Source organism: Pongo pygmaeus, chromosome 20 (genome assembly GCF_028885625.2).
Source record: "Pongo pygmaeus isolate AG05252 chromosome 20, NHGRI_mPonPyg2-v2.0_pri, whole genome shotgun sequence".
In the NCBI taxonomy this organism is placed as follows: Eukaryota; Metazoa; Chordata; class Mammalia; order Primates; family Hominidae; genus Pongo; species Pongo pygmaeus.
In genome coordinates, this window is record NC_072393.2 from 49565015 (window position 1) to 49582565 (window position 17551).

Genomic DNA, 17551 nt, shown 5'->3' on the forward strand with positions numbered 1-17551 from the left:
ATAGTTACCATCTAGCCCTTTACAGGAGAAGTTTGCCAACCCCTGGTCTAATAAGACATTCAACCTACTCTGAGTCTGGAAGCAGAAATTTCCATCCTGGGAACCACCACCTTTACCAGGTAGGTAGGTAGGGGGGGTGTGTGTGTGTGTTTTGGGGCAGGGCTACCCTGGATCTCTTTGCTGGGGTGACTTATGAGGAGACTGGTTGGAGTTAGTAGACCATCAGTTTTTTTCAAGATACCAACTTCATGAAGAGCCAAATATTTCCTCTGGCTCCTGGTGAACGCTCAGAAGTTTCCAACCCAGATACTGTCACACTACCCCCACAGTGGCTCCCCTAAACCAAACCTAAGTATCTAATCCCACATGCTCTCCCAAGATAGCAGCCTGCCCAAGTACACCCTGGGCTTCCTGTTCTCTCCAGACATCACAGATTCTCTAAATAGCTTCACTGATGACTTCCACATCTTCATCTGCAGCCCAAACCCCAGACATAAGATATAACCACTTGAATAAACAAATGGAGATCTCAAACTTAAAATGGGTCAACATGACTCCTGCGGCCCGACCTGCACCACCACTGCTATCATGTTACTAAACTGTGCACTCTTAAATTCTTTTTTCTTTTTTGAGTCTCACTCTGTCTCCCAGGCTGGAGTGCAGTGGTGCGATCTCAGCTCACTGAAGCCTCCGCCTCCTGGGTTCAGGCAATTTTCCAGCCCCAGCCTCCCGAGTAGCTGGGATTACAGGTGTGCACCACTATAACTGGCTAATTTTTTGTATTTTTAGTAGAGATGGGGTTTCATTATGTTGCTCAGGCTGATCTCAAAACTCCTGGCCTTCAGTGATCCCCCCGCCTGGACCTCCCAAAGTGCTGGGATTATAGGTGTGAGCCACTGCACCTGGCCTTCATTTTTTTTTTTTTTTTTTTTTTGCTTCCCTTGAGACAGAGTCTCACTGTGTAGCCCAGGATAGAGTGCAGTGGCAAGATCTCGGCTCACTGCAGCCTTGACCTCCTCAGGCTCAGATGATCCTCCCACCTCCACCTCCCTCCCTGTAGCTGGGACTATGGGTGTGCACTACTATGAACAGCTAGTTTTTTGTAGAGACGGGGTTTCACCATGTTGTTCAGGCTGGTCTTGAACTCCTGGGCTCAAACAATCCGCCCACCTCGATCTCCCAAAGTGCTAGGATTACAGGCGTGAGCCACCGTGCCTGGCTTTCAGCCTTCTAACACCTGTGTAACTATTCCCTGTATTAAATCCTCTTTGGGGAATGCCTGGCCTGACTCCATATCCTGAATGGGTGCTGGCTGAATGACCCAACTCCTGATTTATAGCGCCTCTTGTGATCCTTAGGAATATTTGCCAGTGGATGGAAATTCTCTATATTTGTCCTTAGAAGTCCTGTCTTATGGCAGAAGACAGGATGGGGTGCTGCTCCAGGAAATAAAACCTATGATCACACTTATCCATGTGCTATGGTTGAATGTATATGTCCCCCTAATATTCATATGTTGGGAACCTAAGACCCCATGTGATAGTATTCAGACATGGGGCCTTTAGGAGATGGTTAAGTCACAAGGGCTCTGCCCTCATGAACAAGATAAGTGCCCTTAGAAAAGGACCCAAGGGAAGTAGCTAGGCCTTCTCCCCTTCCATCTCTCCTACCATCTGTGGACACAGCGTTCATCCCTTTCTGCCACCTTCCACTGTGTAAGGATGCAGCAAGAAGGCACCAACTTGGAAGCAGAGAGCAGCCCTTAATTAGACACCAAATCTGCTGGTTCCCTGAGCTGGGACTTCCCAGTCTCCAGAACTATGAGGAATTAACCTTTGTTCTTTATGAATTACCCAGTCTCAGGTATTTTGTTACAGCTGCACAAACAGACTAAGACTCTGTTGTTTTAATGAGCCTGGAATTTCTGCTGATGATTCTGAGGTTCTATGATGCTAAGCTATAGTGGCTAGGAAAGTCTCAGTTCAGAGTGTATCAATGTCAGGTTTGGAGATTCTGGGATGAGAAACGTGGGTTTTGAAAAATGCTTTGGTCTGAAATCCTGTAATAAGTGTCAAAAATGCAAATGCTGGCCAGGCACGGTGGCTCACGCCTGTAATCCCAGCACTTTGGGAGGCCAAGGCGGGCGGATCATTTGAGGTCAGGAGTTCGAGACCAGCCTGGCTAACATGGTGAAACTGCATCTCTACTAAAAATACAAAAATTAGCCGGGGGTGGCAGTACCGCACCTGTGGTCCCAGCTACTCAGAAGGCTGAGGCACGAGAATCGCTTGAACCCAGAATGCAGAGGCTGCAGTGAGCTGAGATCGCGCCACTACACTCCAGCCTGGGCGACAGAGTGAGACTCCATCACAAAAAAAAACAACAAAAAAAACCCATTTTAAAAAAAAAAGCAGATGCTCTTCAGGGCCAAGCAGGCAGGGTTGGGGTGTCCAGATGTGAGGCAGTGGTGACTGGGCACATAAGAGTGAATGCCTCCCCTACAGAAAGTGACTCCTCCTCAGCACCAACAAACTACTGTCCCCGTGGGAATTGGGGGTTCAGCAATATAGTTCTCACAATTTTCAAGACAGTCCAGAAACTTCAATTTTTTTAAATGTGAAATTACCCATTTTTCAACATTGGTAACCAACGTAACTTAAAAAAACTCAATAGCTCTGTGGAGACCAGATACACTCCTGTAAGTCAGATGGTGGCTGTGGGCACTAGACTGCGATTTCTGGTGTGTGGCTTAGTGGTTAAGAGTGGATGCACGTGCATCCAGTTGTCTGGGTACAAACCAGGGCACTGCTGCTTACTGGCTGTGCGACCTCTGGCAGGTAACTCAACCTCTCTGTGCCTCTGTTGTAGCAGTTGTTTTGTTTTGTTTTGTTTTTGAGACGGAGTCTTGCTCTATTGCCCAGGCTGGAGTGCAGTGGTGTAATCTGGGCTCACTGCAACCTCCGCCTCCCAGGTACAAGCAATTCTCCTGCCTCAGCCTCCCAAGTAGCTGGGACAACAGGCACGCGCCACCACACTCAGCTAAGTTTTTGTATTTTTAGTAGAGATGGTGTTTCACTATGTTGGCCAGGCTGGTCTCGGACTCCCGACCTCAGGCAATCCACCTGCCTTGGCCTCCCAAGGTGCTGAGATTACAGGCATGAGCAACCATGCCTGGCCTGTTGTCAGTTATAAAATGGTCATAAAAGTAGCCTCTAAGGATTATTATGAGCACTCAGATTACTATGAGGACTCAGACTTGGAGACAATGCCAAAGTCAGTATATGGCTCCTACGGCCTGGTTCTCTGCTACTTTCTGACCTCACCTCCTACCTGTCTTCCTCAGTTCAAGCCTCGTGGCCCTGTGTTCTCTTCCCAAGCACCCCAAGTGGACTCCCACCTCAGGCCATTGCACTTATTGTTCCCACAGACAGCCACAAGGCTCACTCCTGCCCCTTCTCTAGGTCTCTGCTCTGATGTCATCTCAGTGAAGCCTTCCTTGACCACCCTACTTAAAACTGCAACCTTCACACACACAAGCTTCCCACCCTGTTCCTTTTTCTCCATAGCACTTATGACTATCTAACATTACAGAAAATTTGTATTTTTTTTTTTTTTTTTTTGAGACAGAGTCTCGCTCTGTCGCCCAGGCTGGAGTGCAGTGGCGCAATCTCAGCTCACTGCAAGCTCTGCCTCCCGGGTTCATGCCATTCTCCTGCCTCAGCCTCTCCGAGCAGCTGGGACTACAGGTGCCTGCCACCACGCCTGGCTAATTTTTTATATTTTTAGTAGAGACGGGGTTTCACTGTGGTCTCAATCTCTTGACCTCGTGATCCGCCCGCCTCGGCCTCCCAAAGTGCTGGGATTACAAGCATGAGCCACCGTGCCCAGCCACTATTTGTATATTTTACTTAAATACTTGATTACTGTCTTCCCCATTATAACCTCCACAAAGGGAGGGGATTTTTGTTCATCGTGTTCACTGCTGTATTTCCAACTCCCAGAACAGTGCCTGCCATCTCATAGGTGCTCAATAAATCATTGTTGGGTGAATGAGTAAACAAGTAACAGTCCCTAACTTGTAAGGATCTGATGCGACTGTCCACATAAAGCACTGAGCCCAGGGCCTGGTCCACCGTGAGCACTGACTTAATGATGGCCATTATGGTAATTCAGGTTCTATTCTTGAAGGTTCTTAGTTTCCAACCTTCTATGAGTTAACACATGTAAAGCGCCTTAGAACAGGGCTGGTTGCCCAGTAAATTCTCAGTAAATGATAGCTATATTATTATAATTAGGCTTCTATTTTCAAAGTAGCTTCGGCGCCAAGCTTCTGTGAATTACGAATTAGTACTTCCCATCTCAGAGCCCAAGCCCAAGTTTTGGCAAGGCTGTAAAGAGCTGGTCCTTTGCTACCCTTTGACCTCATCCCTACAGCTCTGGCCTCCTTGGCACACCAAGCAGGCTCCTGCCTTCTCCGGCCTGGAGTGCTCTTTCCCATTTTTGTACATGGCTCCCCCCGGCTTCAGATCTGTCACCTTCTCAGGGAGGACTACACTCTTTAAAATTGCAACCTCCTTCCAGAACAGTTCTCCCCTCAGTCCTTTTTTAAATTTTTTTGTTGCAACAAATTCTTGCCATCATCCAGGTTAGAGTGCAGTGAGCACAGTGGCACAATCACAGGCCACTCCAGCCTCAACCTCCAAGGCTCAAGCGATCCTGAATAGCTTCCTGAATAGCTGGGACCATAGGCATGCACCACCAAGCCCAGCTAATTTAATTTTTTGTAGATGGGGTCTCACTGTGTTGCCCAGGCTGGTCTTCAACTCCTGGGCTCAAGAAATCTTCTGACCTCAGCCTCCCAAAGTGCTGGAATTAATAGGTGTGAGCCACTGCACCTGGCCTTCCTTCAGTTTTTTGTTTTGTTTTGAGACAGGGTCTCACTGTTGCCCAGGCTGGAGTGCAGTGACACTTCTTAGGCTCCAGCAATCCTCCCACCTAAGCCTCCCTAGTACTAGGACTATAGCCGTGCACCATCGTTAGCCCAGCTAATTTTTTGTATTTTGTAGAAATGGGGTTTTGGCATGCTGCCCAGCCTGGTCTCAAACTCCTGGGCTCAAGCGATCCGCCTACCTCAGTGCTGGGATTTCAGGAGTGAGCCACCATGCCGGGCCTCCTTTCAGTGCTTTATTGTTCTCACAGCATTTATCAGCACCCGGCATATGCTGTATCTTACTTGTTTATGTCTGTCTTCACCAGCAGCCTCTACCCACTCCCATGTAAGCTCCATGAGGACAACCATTTTATTTTATTCACTGCTGTGTTCCCAATGCTTAGCACACAGCAGGTACTCAAAAATATTTGTTAAATGAATTAATGGATCACAATCCCTATCTCACAGGGTTATTCTAAGAAGCTGATAATCTCATGCAAATTAAGTACAGCACTCTGTAAGTGCTGGGAAAATGGCAGCTGTAATTATCATTAAGGTTCTATTTTTGTAAGTTCCTAGATGCACCATTTCTATGAGTCAATATATATAAAGCCCTTGGACTGGCACCAGATACCCAGGAAGCGCTGAGGAAGCGTAGCTGTGATTATAATTAAAGTCCTCTTTGTGGAAGTTCCTAAGCGATGTGGCAGAAAGCCCTAGCTGTCCTCCATGAACTGTTTTCTGCTTTCTGGGCGCTTGGCTAGACTGCTTCTCCCAGGTTGTTTTTGCAGTTAGCTGCGACCACGTATCTAATTTCTCAGCAAAGGCGTGTCAATGGAAGCAGTGTGTGCCCCTGGCAGGCCAGGGCTTGTAAGACAACATGTGCACCTCACCAGGCACCCTGTCCTCTTCTGCCAGCAGGACCCAGGCCATGGCCACCCAGTCTGGACCATGGGGGAGACAACAGGCTTAACAGATGGCCTGGGTCCCCAAATGACTCACCCAGCACTATTTTGTGAGTGAGAAACAAAATTCTATTATTAGAGCCTTTACATTATGGGGTCTGTGACTAAATACATGGAAACCTCATCGAATACAAGCACGTAGTAAATGTTATCTTTCCCAAAAGATCCCAAGGTTCCCCAAGAAGGAGCCCAGGGGGAATACACACACACACACACGGGGAATACACACACACACACATACACACGGGGAATACACACACACACACACATACACACAGGGCGAATACACACACACACACACACACACACACACACTGAACCAACACACAGATACAGATTTTGGCTTTTATTCTGGCCATCACACATCTACTTCTAAGACAACACAGACCGGCAGTACCCCATCCCCCATGACCACTGTCACAACCCCAATTTCCTCAGCCCCCTCCTCCCACCCCACCCCTTCTGCCAAGCTCCCTGTATGGGGGCTCTGCCTACACCTCACCCCGGGCATGCAGCATGAAGTGCCCGTGCAGCTCCCCCAGGTTGTCGAAGGAATCCTCGCATTCCGTACAGTGGTAGGTTCCCTCCTCCTCGTCTTCCTCCTCCTCCTCCCGCCCAGCTGGTCGGCCCTCCCCAGCCCGAGGTGGTTCCTCCTCTTCCTCCCCGAGGGCCCTGCCTTCAGGGGCTGGTGCTTCCTGGGGGGCTGTAGCAGGGCAGCAGAGCCGGCAGGGTGGGGTTCCCGGTGGGGCCTCCCCAAGGGGTGAGCGGCCACAGAGCTGGCAAGGCTGGGCCAGGGGGCCCGGGGGCTGGGCTGCACGGGGGGCCCGGCGGGATGGGCCACCACGGCCCCCGCCAAGGCGCTGCTTCACCTTGTAGCCAGGATCATATTCGGGATCGTCAGTGGTCTCCTCTTCCTCCTCCTCCTCATCTTCTTCCTCTTCGGAGTCCGGCTCTGAGAGAGTGTATTCTGAATCAGAGGAATGCTCGGGGCCTGAAGGGGGACAGATAGGGGGAGACAGTGGCATCAGAGGAAAGAGGGCTAGGCCCAGCTGTCCCCTCCCTGAATCCCCACATTCAGACTTGCCATAGTATGACGAGGGTAGCCTAGGCACTACCCTTCCCTTCCCCACAGATGAGTCCCCATGGCACAGAACAAGGCTGGCACCCAGTAGATTCCCTGTATCTTTGTGTCAAGCAAATGAATGTCTTCCAAGAACTGCATGGGACAGGACTGGGCACAGTGGCTCATGCCTGTAATCCCAGCACGTTTGGGTGGCCAAGGTGGGAAGATCACTTGAGCCCAGAAGTTTGAGACCAGCCTGGGCAATACAGCAAGACTCTGTCTCTATAAAAAATTTAAAAATTAGCCAGGCCTGGTGATGCATTACCTGTAGTACCAGCTTCTCGGGAGGCTGAGGCGGGAGGATCACTTGAGCCGAGGATTTCCAGGCTGCATTTGAGCCATGATTGCGCCACTCCCTTCCAGCCTGGGTGACAGACTGAGACCTCACCACTTAAAAAGAATTTTTTTGGCCAGGCGCGGTGGGTTACTCCTGTAATCCCAGCACTTTGGGAGGCCAAGGCGGGCAGATCATGAGGTCAGGAGTTCAAGACAAGCCTGGCCAACATGGTGAAACCTCGTCTCTACTAAAAATACAAAAATTAGCTGGATATGGTGGTGGGCGCCTGTAATCCCAGCTACTCAGGAGGCTGAGGCAGGAGAACTGCTTCAACCCAGGAGGCAGAGGTTGCAGTGAGCCGAGATCGCACCACTGCACTCCAGCCTGGGTGACAAAGCAAGACTCTGTCTTGGAGAAAAAAAAACTTTTTTTTTTTTTTTTTTGCATCGATTGATTGCAAAAGAAAACAAAAACTCCATGGGGAGGTGGGGTGGGAGGCATTTAGGAAGGACAAAGCAGGAGTAGTAAAAACCCACCAGTAACAACAGCATCCTTACTATTGTAGGAGCCCTGTTCTTACACATTAACTCACTAAATCCTCAACAACCCTTTGAGGGTGGTACTATTACTAAACCCAGTTGATGGATGTGGAAACTGAGGCACAGGGAGGCTAGACGACTCACTCCCCTGTGGTTACACAGCTCTGGCAGGAAAAACTGAACCTGGGCCATGGCTGACACTGGATCACTTTAGGGAGACAACCATTTGAAAAGGTATTTGTGCAAATTAAAACACATGCATACACACAGATGTACTTTTATATCTGTGGCCATGGAGATATATATATATATATATAGTTAGGTGAATTAAAATATTTATTTATAGGTAAGATGTATTACTGTGATTTCACAGTTATCAAGGACATGCCTAGGACAAGTTTAGGTTTAAAGAAAAAGGCCTGTAATCTAGCACTTTGGGAGGCTGAGGTGGGCAGATTGCCTGAACTCAGGAGTTCATGACCCACCCTGGGCAACATGGTGAAACCCCATCTCTACTAAAAATACAAAAATTAGCCAAGCGTGAGGTGGTGGGTGCCTATAGTCCCAGCTATTCAGGACGCTGAAGCAGAAGAATTGCTTGAACCCAGGAGGCGGAGGTTGCAATGAGCCAATATCGAGCCACTGCACTCCAGCCTGGATGACAAAGCAAGACTTCATTTCCAAAAAAAAAAGAAAAAGAAAAAGAAAAGGGGAAAAATTTTAAAGTTGATATACGGAAAAGGGCGACATCAGCTGCCATTATGGGGGCACACACACAGAGTAATGGTTGGGGATAGGGTCCCTGTGACCACAGTGTGAGAAGTACCAGCTTCTTCGGCCTCGGTGGCAGGAGCCTGCCAAAAGCCTCACCTTGTATCCATCCCAGCCCCATTCCTCAGTTTCTCCCAGAACCCAGAGGATCCTGCTACTGCACCCTGTGCTCCGCCCTTGCTCCTGTCATCACAGTGGCCACAGGCTCTTCATACCAGGCTCCTCACCTTCCAACACCCCAGGCCCATACCTGCCTCAGGGTCTTTGCCACCCTTTCTGCCGATGTCACTCTCCATTCCATGTCTCTTCTCAAGTGTCACCTTCTCAGTGACGCCCTGGCCACTCCCCAGCACTCCCTACGCCCCTTACTCTGCTTGATTTTTCTCCATCTTCTTTTGAGATAGAGTCTCACTCTGTCATCCAGGCTGGAGTGCAGTGGTGTGATCTCAGCTTACTGGAAACTCCGCCTCCTGGGTTCAGGCAATTCTTCTGCCTCAGCCTCTCAAGTAACTGGAATTACAGGCGCGCACCAGCATGCCCAGGTAATTTTTGTATTTTCAGTAGAGACGGGGTTTCACCTTGTTGGCCAGGCTGGTCTCAAACTCCTGACCTCAGGTGATCCACCCATCTCAGCCTCCCAAAGTGCTGGGATTATAGGTATGAGCCACCGTGCCCGGCTCATTTTTCTCCATCTTCTGACTCACTGCATTCAACATTTACTTGTGTGTTTGTTTACTGCCTATCCCCGAGAGCAGGGACTTTGGTTCACTGCTGTGGCCCCAGCATCTAGAACACTTCCTTTGTGCAAAGAAAGTACTTATGACATATTTATGGCATGGATATCTCTGCATGGAATTTGACAAACCTTTTCTGAGGCTTCACACACACTGTTCCTCCCTCTGGTAGGAATGTCCTGCCCTAGTTTTTCCCACCATCCTTTAGGACCCAGTGGGAGGCCTTCCTCTTTGGTGAGGCCATCCCAGACCTCCTCATCCCAGGCAGCCGTCACTTCTTCTACCACCCTCCTGCTGGGTCCCCAGCATCACCAGCCCAGAATGGGTTATAACTGTTTCCTTCTGAACATGCGTCCCTGCAGCTCTCTCCTACTAGTTCCTGCCATTTAACAATCGTTTCCTGGGGTCTTGGCGTGGGCTGTTCCCCACTCTATCCACCTGGTGACCCCCTACTCATCCTTCAAGATCCAGCACAAACTCTGTCCTCTGTGAAGCCACCACCCTGCAGCCCCAGGCTCCCAGCCAGGTCTCTCTCCGGCTTCCCCTGCCTCAGCACCTCCTCCTGTTACTGTCCTAGAAGCTGACTGCAGTCAGCTGCCCCCCAGGGTATCTCCCTTATCTGACTGGGAACTCCTCAAGGGCAGGTCTGCAGCAGAGGACGTGTGGGTGAGTAGATGATAGCGGTCCCAAGACCCTGATCTCCCTCCCCAAAGCCTTAGCCTCTGCTCCTCGCCCACCTGAGTGACCCGTTCATTTTTTTTTTTTTTTTCCGAGACAGTCTCACTGTCACCCTGGCTGGCATGCAATGGCGTGATCTTGGCTCGCTGCAACCTCCGCCTCCAAGGTTCAAGCGATCCTCCCACCTCAGCCTCCCAAGTAGCTTGGATTACAAGCGTGTGCCACCACACCTGGCTAATTTTTATATTTTTGGTAGAGATGGGGTTTCACCATGTTGGTTAGGCTGGTCTTGAACCCCTGACCTCAGGTGATCTGCCTGCCTCAGCCTCCCAAAGTGCTGGGATTACAGGTGTGAGCCACCGCACCCAGCCTGACGCTTTCTTTCTCTACTGGCAAAACTCCTGCTCCTTTTTAAAGCCAAGCTCATGTCACCTCCTCTGTGAAGTCCTCGCTGACTCCCCAGGCAGTCAGTGTCTCTCTCATATGGGCTCCCCGGCCCCTGCACCGCTCTCCATCACACCCTGACCACTCTGGGCAGTGACCCCCCTCCCCACCCCTTGATTATGGGCTCCTTGAAGGCAGGGCCTGGGTCTGCCCCATCTCTGTGTCCCCAGCAATGCTGGGCATGAGTCAGCCTCAGAAGACATCTGCTGAATGGCTGCAAACCAGAGGAAATATCTCCAGCCTCAGGCTGGGACCCCTGCCCTCTCTCTTCCCACCTCTGACTTCATACCACTCACCCTCCAGAGTCTTCAATGCCCACTATGACTTCACACAGTTGGCCTGTGACAGGCAATCAGGTCATCGTCCACGGCTACCAGGTGTTTCATGTCTACTGTGACTTCCAGGACCACAAGCCCTTTTGCGCCCACCATGTCTTCACCTAAGAGATCTTCAAAGCCCAGTATGTCCCCGGCACCCAGTGGATCCTCCATGCCCACTGCGGATCCCAAGCCTCCTGCCTCCTTGAAGTTGACCAAATCAGCAACGCCCAACAGATCCTTAGTGCCCACCAAACCAGCGACAACCCGCAACTCAGTCATGAGCCCAAGCAGTTCCAATTCCACCAAATCGACCAGTACAAAAAGAGCCCCTTCTAACCGGCCCAGCAGCAGGTCCCGAGTCCGCAGCAAAGCAAGAACACCCAGCAGGGTGAGCACCGACACCAGGACCAGCAAAGCCAGCAAAGCCAGCAAGGCCAGCGGCGTGAGATGCCACCAGCGGAGGGGCACACACAGCCGGGGTAGGACACCTGGCAGAAGGGGAAGCCGCAGCTCCAAGAGGTCACCCAGCAGGGCCAGCACTCCTGGCAGGATAAGAACTCATGGTGCCAGACCAGGCATGGCCAGCAGGGTGAGAACTCCCACTTCACAGCAAAAACGGAGCCGGGGAAAGAGTTACGGCCGGCCTAGAACCAGCAACAGGGAAAGGAGTGACAGCCAGCCTAGAAATATGAGCAAGAAGAGTTACCGCCCACCAGGAGGCTCAGGTGTAGGGAGGAGTTCCGAGCTGGCTGTAACTCCCAGTAGAGCCAAGTGTCAAACCCCGACTGGAATTCCCTCCAAGGAGAAGAGTGACAACCCATCTCCATCGTCATCCAGGAAGGTGAAGAGCTACGGTCAGATGATCATCCCCAGTAGGGAAAAGAGTTACAGCCCCACTGAAATGTCCAGCAGGGTCAAGAGTTACAACCAGGCCAGCACCCGCAGCAGGCCGCAAAGTCACAGCCAGTCCAGAAGCCCCAGAAGGTCAAGAAGTGGCAGTCAGAAGAGGACGCACAGCAGGGTAAGAAGTCACAGTTGGAAGAGAAACCATAGCAGGGCGAGAAGTCGCACCCGGAAGGGAATTCTGAGCCAGATGGGAAGACACAGCCAGTCTAGAAGCCACAGCAAGGGGAAAAGTCAAAACCAATCTAGAACCCCCAGAAGAGGAAGAAGTCACAACTGGTCTAGAAACCCCAGCAAGGAAAGAAGTCATAGCCACTCTAGAAGTTCCAGCAAAGAGAGAGATCGCAGAGGATCTAGCAGCAGCTCCAGGAAGGAGAGTGGTCGCAGTCAATCTGGAAGCCCCAACAAGCAGAGAGATCGCAGCCGATCTAGAAGTCCCAACAAGGAGAGAGATCGCAGCCGATCTAGAAGTCCCAACAAGGAGAGAGATCGCAGCCGATCTAGAAGTCCCAACAAGGAGAGAGATCGCAGCCGATCTAGAAGTCCCAGCAAGGAGAGAGATCGCAGCCGATCTAGAAGTCCCAACAAGGAGAGAGATCGCAGCCAATCTAGAAGTCCCAACAAGGAGAGAGATCGCAGCCGATCTAGAAGTCCCAACAAGGAGAGAGATCACAGCCGACTTGGAAGCCCCAGCAAAGAGAGAGATCGCAGCCGATCTAGAAGTCCCAACAAGGAGAGAGATCGCAGCCGATCTAGAAGTCCCAACAAGGAGAGAGATCACAGCCGACTTGGAAGCCCCAGCAAAGAGAGAGATCGCAGCCGATCTAGAAGCCCCAGCAAGGAAAGAGATCACAGCCGACTTGGAAGCCCCAGCAAAGAGAGAGATCACAGCCGATCTAGAAGCCCCAGCAAGGAAAGAGATCACAGCCGACTTGGAAGCCCCAGCAAAGAGAGAGATCACAGACAATCGAGAGGCCTCAGGAAGGAGAGACAGCGCAGACAATCTAGAAGCTCCAGCAAAGAGACAGATCACAGACAATCTAGAAGCCCCAGCAAGGAGAAAGATCACAGCCAACTTGGAAGCCCCAACAAGGAGAGAGATCGCAGCCAATCTAGAAGCCCCAGCGAGGAGAGAGAGCACAGACAATCCAGAAGCCCCAGCAAAGAGAGAGATTGCAGACGATGGAGAAGCCCCAGCAAGGAGAGAGAGCGCAGACAATCTAGAAGCTCCAGCGAGGAGAGAGATCACAGCCGATCTAGAAGCCCCAATAAGCAGAGTGGTTACAGTCGACCTAGAGCCTCCAGCAAGGAGAAAGCTCACAGCCGATCTAGAACCCCCAGCAAGGAAGGAAATCATAGCCAATCTAGAACCTCTAGCAAGGAGAGCGACCCCAGTCAATCTACAGTCCCCAGAAGTCCCGACTGGAAGAGATCCCCTACCAGGACAAGGAGTCTCAGTCAGAATAGAACCCCTAGCAAGACAAGCAGCCACTCCCCATCAACATTTCCCAGTGGAGGCCAAACCCTAAGCCAGGATGACAGTCAAGCCAACGCCACCATCTCTAAGGCCACCTTACCTGGGGAAAGGTCTTCATCGTCTTCTTCCAAGCTGGCGTAGCCCCCAGTCTCAGCTGGCTCACGGGTCTCTGTCATGGCCGGGGGAGGGGACAGGAGACAGGAGCAGAGCAGCAGCTGAGCAGCGTCCCTCCCCGGCCAGCTCTCCACAGCCACACCTCTGGCCACAAGTTCTCTAATACAGGATGTTGGCAGGTAGAGAGGGATGCTGGATAGGGGGAAAGGAAAGACCTGTGATGATTCAATAAATTGTTACATAGCACCCATCCCCACCCCAAGCCCAACTGTGTGCTCATTGCTGGGGTGGGACACAGAGGACCCCAGCTCTGTCCCTGACTGTCTACAGGGCCTTGACTGCAAACCCTGCCCCTTTCTAGGTCTTTTTTTTTTTTTTTTGAGACAGAGTCTTGCTCTGTTGCCCAGGCTGGAGTGCAGTGGTGCGATCTCAGCTCACTGCAACCTCCACCTCCCAGGCTCAAGCAATTCTCCTACCTCAGCTTTCCGAGTAGCTGGAACTACAAGTGTGCGTCCTCATGCCCGGCTAATTTTGTATTTTTAGTAGAGATGGGGTTTCACCATGTTGGACAGGCTGGGCTCGAACTCCTGACCTCAGGTGATCCACATGCCTCAACCTCGCAAAGTGCTGGGGTTATAGGCATGAGCCACCACACCCGTCTCCCTCTCTAGGTCTTGATTTCCGCATGTGGGCAACAAGGCTGCCTTCTGGTTCTTATTCAGTGGGGTAGGGAGAGGTGACACTCCACATATTCAACAGTGGGGACTGGTGTGGGCACCAATCAGAACTGAGAGTGGAGCAGGGATGGATGCCAGGCATTAACCCTTTAGTTGCTGGACCATGGGGAGGTCTGGGGTTGGGGAAGTGTTATGGGGAAAAAAACCCTCAAACTGTGTTTTTCCTCTACTCTCACACTACCACAACAATCATCAACACAGAATTCTGTGACCAAATGTGTGGGGCTTTTTCCCCACACACTACACAGCAGACAACAGCTAGGTGTCCCCTCCGATTCCATTCCAACGCTGTCCCCACACCCAGCTAATTTTTGTATTTTTGGTAGAGACAGGGTTTCACCATGTTGCCCAGAGCTCAAGCAATCCGCCCACTTCAGCCCTCCAAAGTGCTGGGATTACAGGCATGAGCCACCACACCCAACTTCTTTAAAAAAATAAAAATAAGGCCAGGCAGGGTGGCCCATGCCTGTAATCCCAGCACTTTGGGAGGCCGAGGTGGGCAGATCACCTGAGCTCAGGAGTTTGAAACCAGACTAGGCAACATGGCAAACTTGTCTCTACAAAAAAAAAAATTACAAAAGTTAGCTGGTGTGGTGGCATGTGCTTATAGTCCCAGTTACCTGAGAGGCTGAGACGGGAGGATAACTTGAGCCTGGAAGGTCAAGGCTGCAGTGAGCCATGACCTTGCCACTGCATTCAAGCCTGGATGACCCATCTTACAGAAAAAAAAAAAAAAAAAAAATTTGCTGGAGCTGCTCACAGAACTCAAGGAAATGCTTACTTAGATTTACTGGTTTATTATAGAGGATATTGCCAAGAACAAAGATGAAGAGACGTGTAGGGCAAGGTATAAGGGAAGGGGCAGGGAGCTTCACGCCCTCCCTGGGGTGCCACCCTACAGGAACCCTCATGTGGTTAGCTATGCGGAAGCTCTCCAAACCCAGTCCTCTTGGGTTTTTACGGAGGCTTTAAGACAGCAGCATTGGCCATGGACTTCGCTGAAAAGTGTCTTAAGACCAACAATCAAGAAGGTGGGGAAGATTACAGTCTTGCCCTGGGGCAGGAAATGGAGGGCAGGAGGAGGTCAGAGAGATTCTGTTTCTTCAGACCTGCCCCAGGCCTAAGGTACACAACATTATAACAAGAGACTGTAACAAAGGCTATAGGAGTTACCAGCCAGGAACTGTGATGAAAACCAATATATTTATATATATAATACCACAGGGAGGGTCCAAAGTGGCAGTTAGGGACAGGGAGTACTTGTGTAGCAGTGATACACCAACCCATCTGGAAGTATTTTAATATTTAAACAATTGGTATGGCTGTACTAGTTTGTGACTATCAGCCTTAGTTCTATATCAATTGGCAAGATAGTGTCTAGGTTTGCCACACTCTAGCTGTGTAGCACCAAGCAAGGAACTTAACTTCTGTAGCCTGTTTCCTTCTCTGTAAGAAACGGGCTTCCAGGCCTTAACTCACGTACTCCCCATAACTAGGCTGGGAATTATCTCCTTTGTACAGACGAGGAAACAGACACAGAGGTGGTAAGTGAGTAGCCCAAGGTCACCATCTGGTAAGTGGATGAACTAGGATTGGAAGCCAGACCTGTCATAAAATGATTTCTCAGCTCAAAAGGTTTTTCTGCAGATTCAGTAGGCTCACTGATAGAAATTGCTGGTGTGTGGCTGGCATTCCATCAAGAGTGGCCATTACTACTCCCCCGACCCTCTATAAACTCCAGATGTTCCAGACCTCTCACCTCTCCGTGTGCACACAAGGCCTTTTCAGGTCTGTAGGTCTTAGTACACCCGCTGTTGCTGTCAAGAATGTCCTCCTCCTCCTTTTTTTTTTTTTTTTTTTTTTTGAGACGGAGTCTCACTTTGTTGCCCAGGCTGGAGTACAGTGGCGCGATCTCGGCTCACTGCAACCTCTACCCTGCCTCAGCCTCCCTAGTAGATGGGATTACAGGCAGCCACCACCACCATGCCCGGCTAATTTTTTGGTATTTTTAGTAGAGACAGGGTTTCGTTATGTCGGCCAGGCTGGTCTCAAACTCCTGACCTCAGGTGATCCACTCACCTTGGCCTCCCAGAGTGCTGGGATTACAGGCGAGAGCCACCACGCCCGGCCCTCCTTCCCCCTTTTTGGCCTGGAGAACTCCTTTTCACTCTTCAAAGCCCACCACAAACATAAGAACCTCTATACTTCTTGCCCGCTGAAATACTGCCTCTGCCAGGAAGCCTTCTGTGACTTCTCTCTCTCCCTCTTCACCAACGGACACCCCCCCGCCCCCCACCAACCCCACCACACACACACACCACTATTGTCTTCCACTGTACTCCCTGACAGTAGAGAACCAAGCAGGGCCATTTGGTGCAGCCTCAGCTATATCTCTTACATGCCAAGGCCCATGCACTGGGGATACAATGGTGGAAAATACATGGTCCCTTCAAAGCCTGGATGTCAAGTTTAATGCTGGGGACTAAAGAGAAAAGCTTCAGATTGAAACCTGGAGCTGGCTGGGGCAAAGGAGCATTGGCATCATTGGCAGGGCAACTTCCTAAAGAAAGCACCTAAATCTTGGCTTTTAAAGACAGACTTCATAATTGGCAGAGGAGAATTCTAATGATACCCTATTGCCTACAGGGCCCCATCTAATTTGGGAATGCTACTTTATACCAAGATAAGATTGCCGGATATAGCAAATAAAAACAGAAGACATCCAATTAATTTTTTTTTTTTTTTTTTTTTTTTTGCGGAGATGGTGTCTCACTATGTTGCCAAGGCTGGTGTCAAATTCCTGGCCTCAAACAATCCTCCTGCCTTGGCTTCCCACCTCCCAAAGTGCTGGGACTACAGGCATGAGCTACCACACCTGGCCCTTATTTATTTATTTATTTAATTTTCTTTTTTGAGACGGAGTCTCATTCTGTCGCCCAGGTTGGAGTGCAGTGGCGCAATCGCGGCTCACTGCAACCTCTGCCTCCTCGGTTCAAACGATTATCCTGCCCCAGCCTCCCATGTAGGTGGGACTACAGGCGCATGCCACCATGCCCGGCTTTTTTTTTTTTTTTTTTTTTTTGAGACGGAGTCTTGCTCTGTCACCCAGGCTGGAGTGCAGTAGCACGATCTCAGCTCACTGCAAGCTCCGCCTCCTGGGTTCACGCCATTCTCCTGCCTCAGCTTTCCGAGTAGCTGGGACTACAGGCGCCTGCCACCACGCCCGGCTATTTTTTGTATTTTTAGTAGAGATGGGGTTTCACCGTGTTAGCCAGGATGATCTCGATCTCCTGACCTCGTGATCCACCCGCCTCGGCCTCCCAAAGTGCTGGGATTACAGGCGTGAGCCACCGCGCCCAGCCTACTTATTGATATTTTTTAAGAGACAGGGTCTCGCTCAGTTGCCCAGGCTGGAGTGCAGTAGGGTGATCTGTAGGAAAGGGGCTTCCAGGCCTTAACTCATGTACTCCCCATAACCAGGTTGGGAGGTTAGCTCACTGTAACCTCAAACTCCTGTGCTCAAGGTACCCTACTCGCCC

The 17551-nt window shown here is 50.6% G+C and overlaps 2 protein-coding genes across 2 annotated transcripts; one reads left to right on the forward strand and one right to left on the reverse strand.

Annotated features, from left to right (window-relative positions):
- Positions 1-17: 17 nt before the first annotated feature.
- On the forward strand, positions 18-13531 carry SRRM5 (serine/arginine repetitive matrix 5). The gene is made up of 2 exons (XM_054463468.2): positions 18-119; positions 10765-13531. Exon 2 carries the CDS (start codon positions 10846-10848, stop codon positions 13300-13302), a length of 2457 nt encoding a protein of 818 aa, XP_054319443.2. The 5' UTR covers positions 18-119; positions 10765-10845; the 3' UTR covers positions 13303-13531.
- On the reverse strand, positions 6227-13461 carry ZNF428 (zinc finger protein 428). Its single transcript, XM_054463470.2, has 2 exons — positions 13262-13461; positions 6227-6886 (listed from the first exon to the last, which is right to left on the reverse strand). The coding sequence occupies exons 1-2, from the start codon at positions 13335-13337 to the stop codon at positions 6387-6389; spliced, it is 576 nt and encodes a 191-aa protein (XP_054319445.1). The 5' UTR covers positions 13338-13461; the 3' UTR covers positions 6227-6386.
- Positions 13532-17551: the final 4020 nt, after the last annotated feature.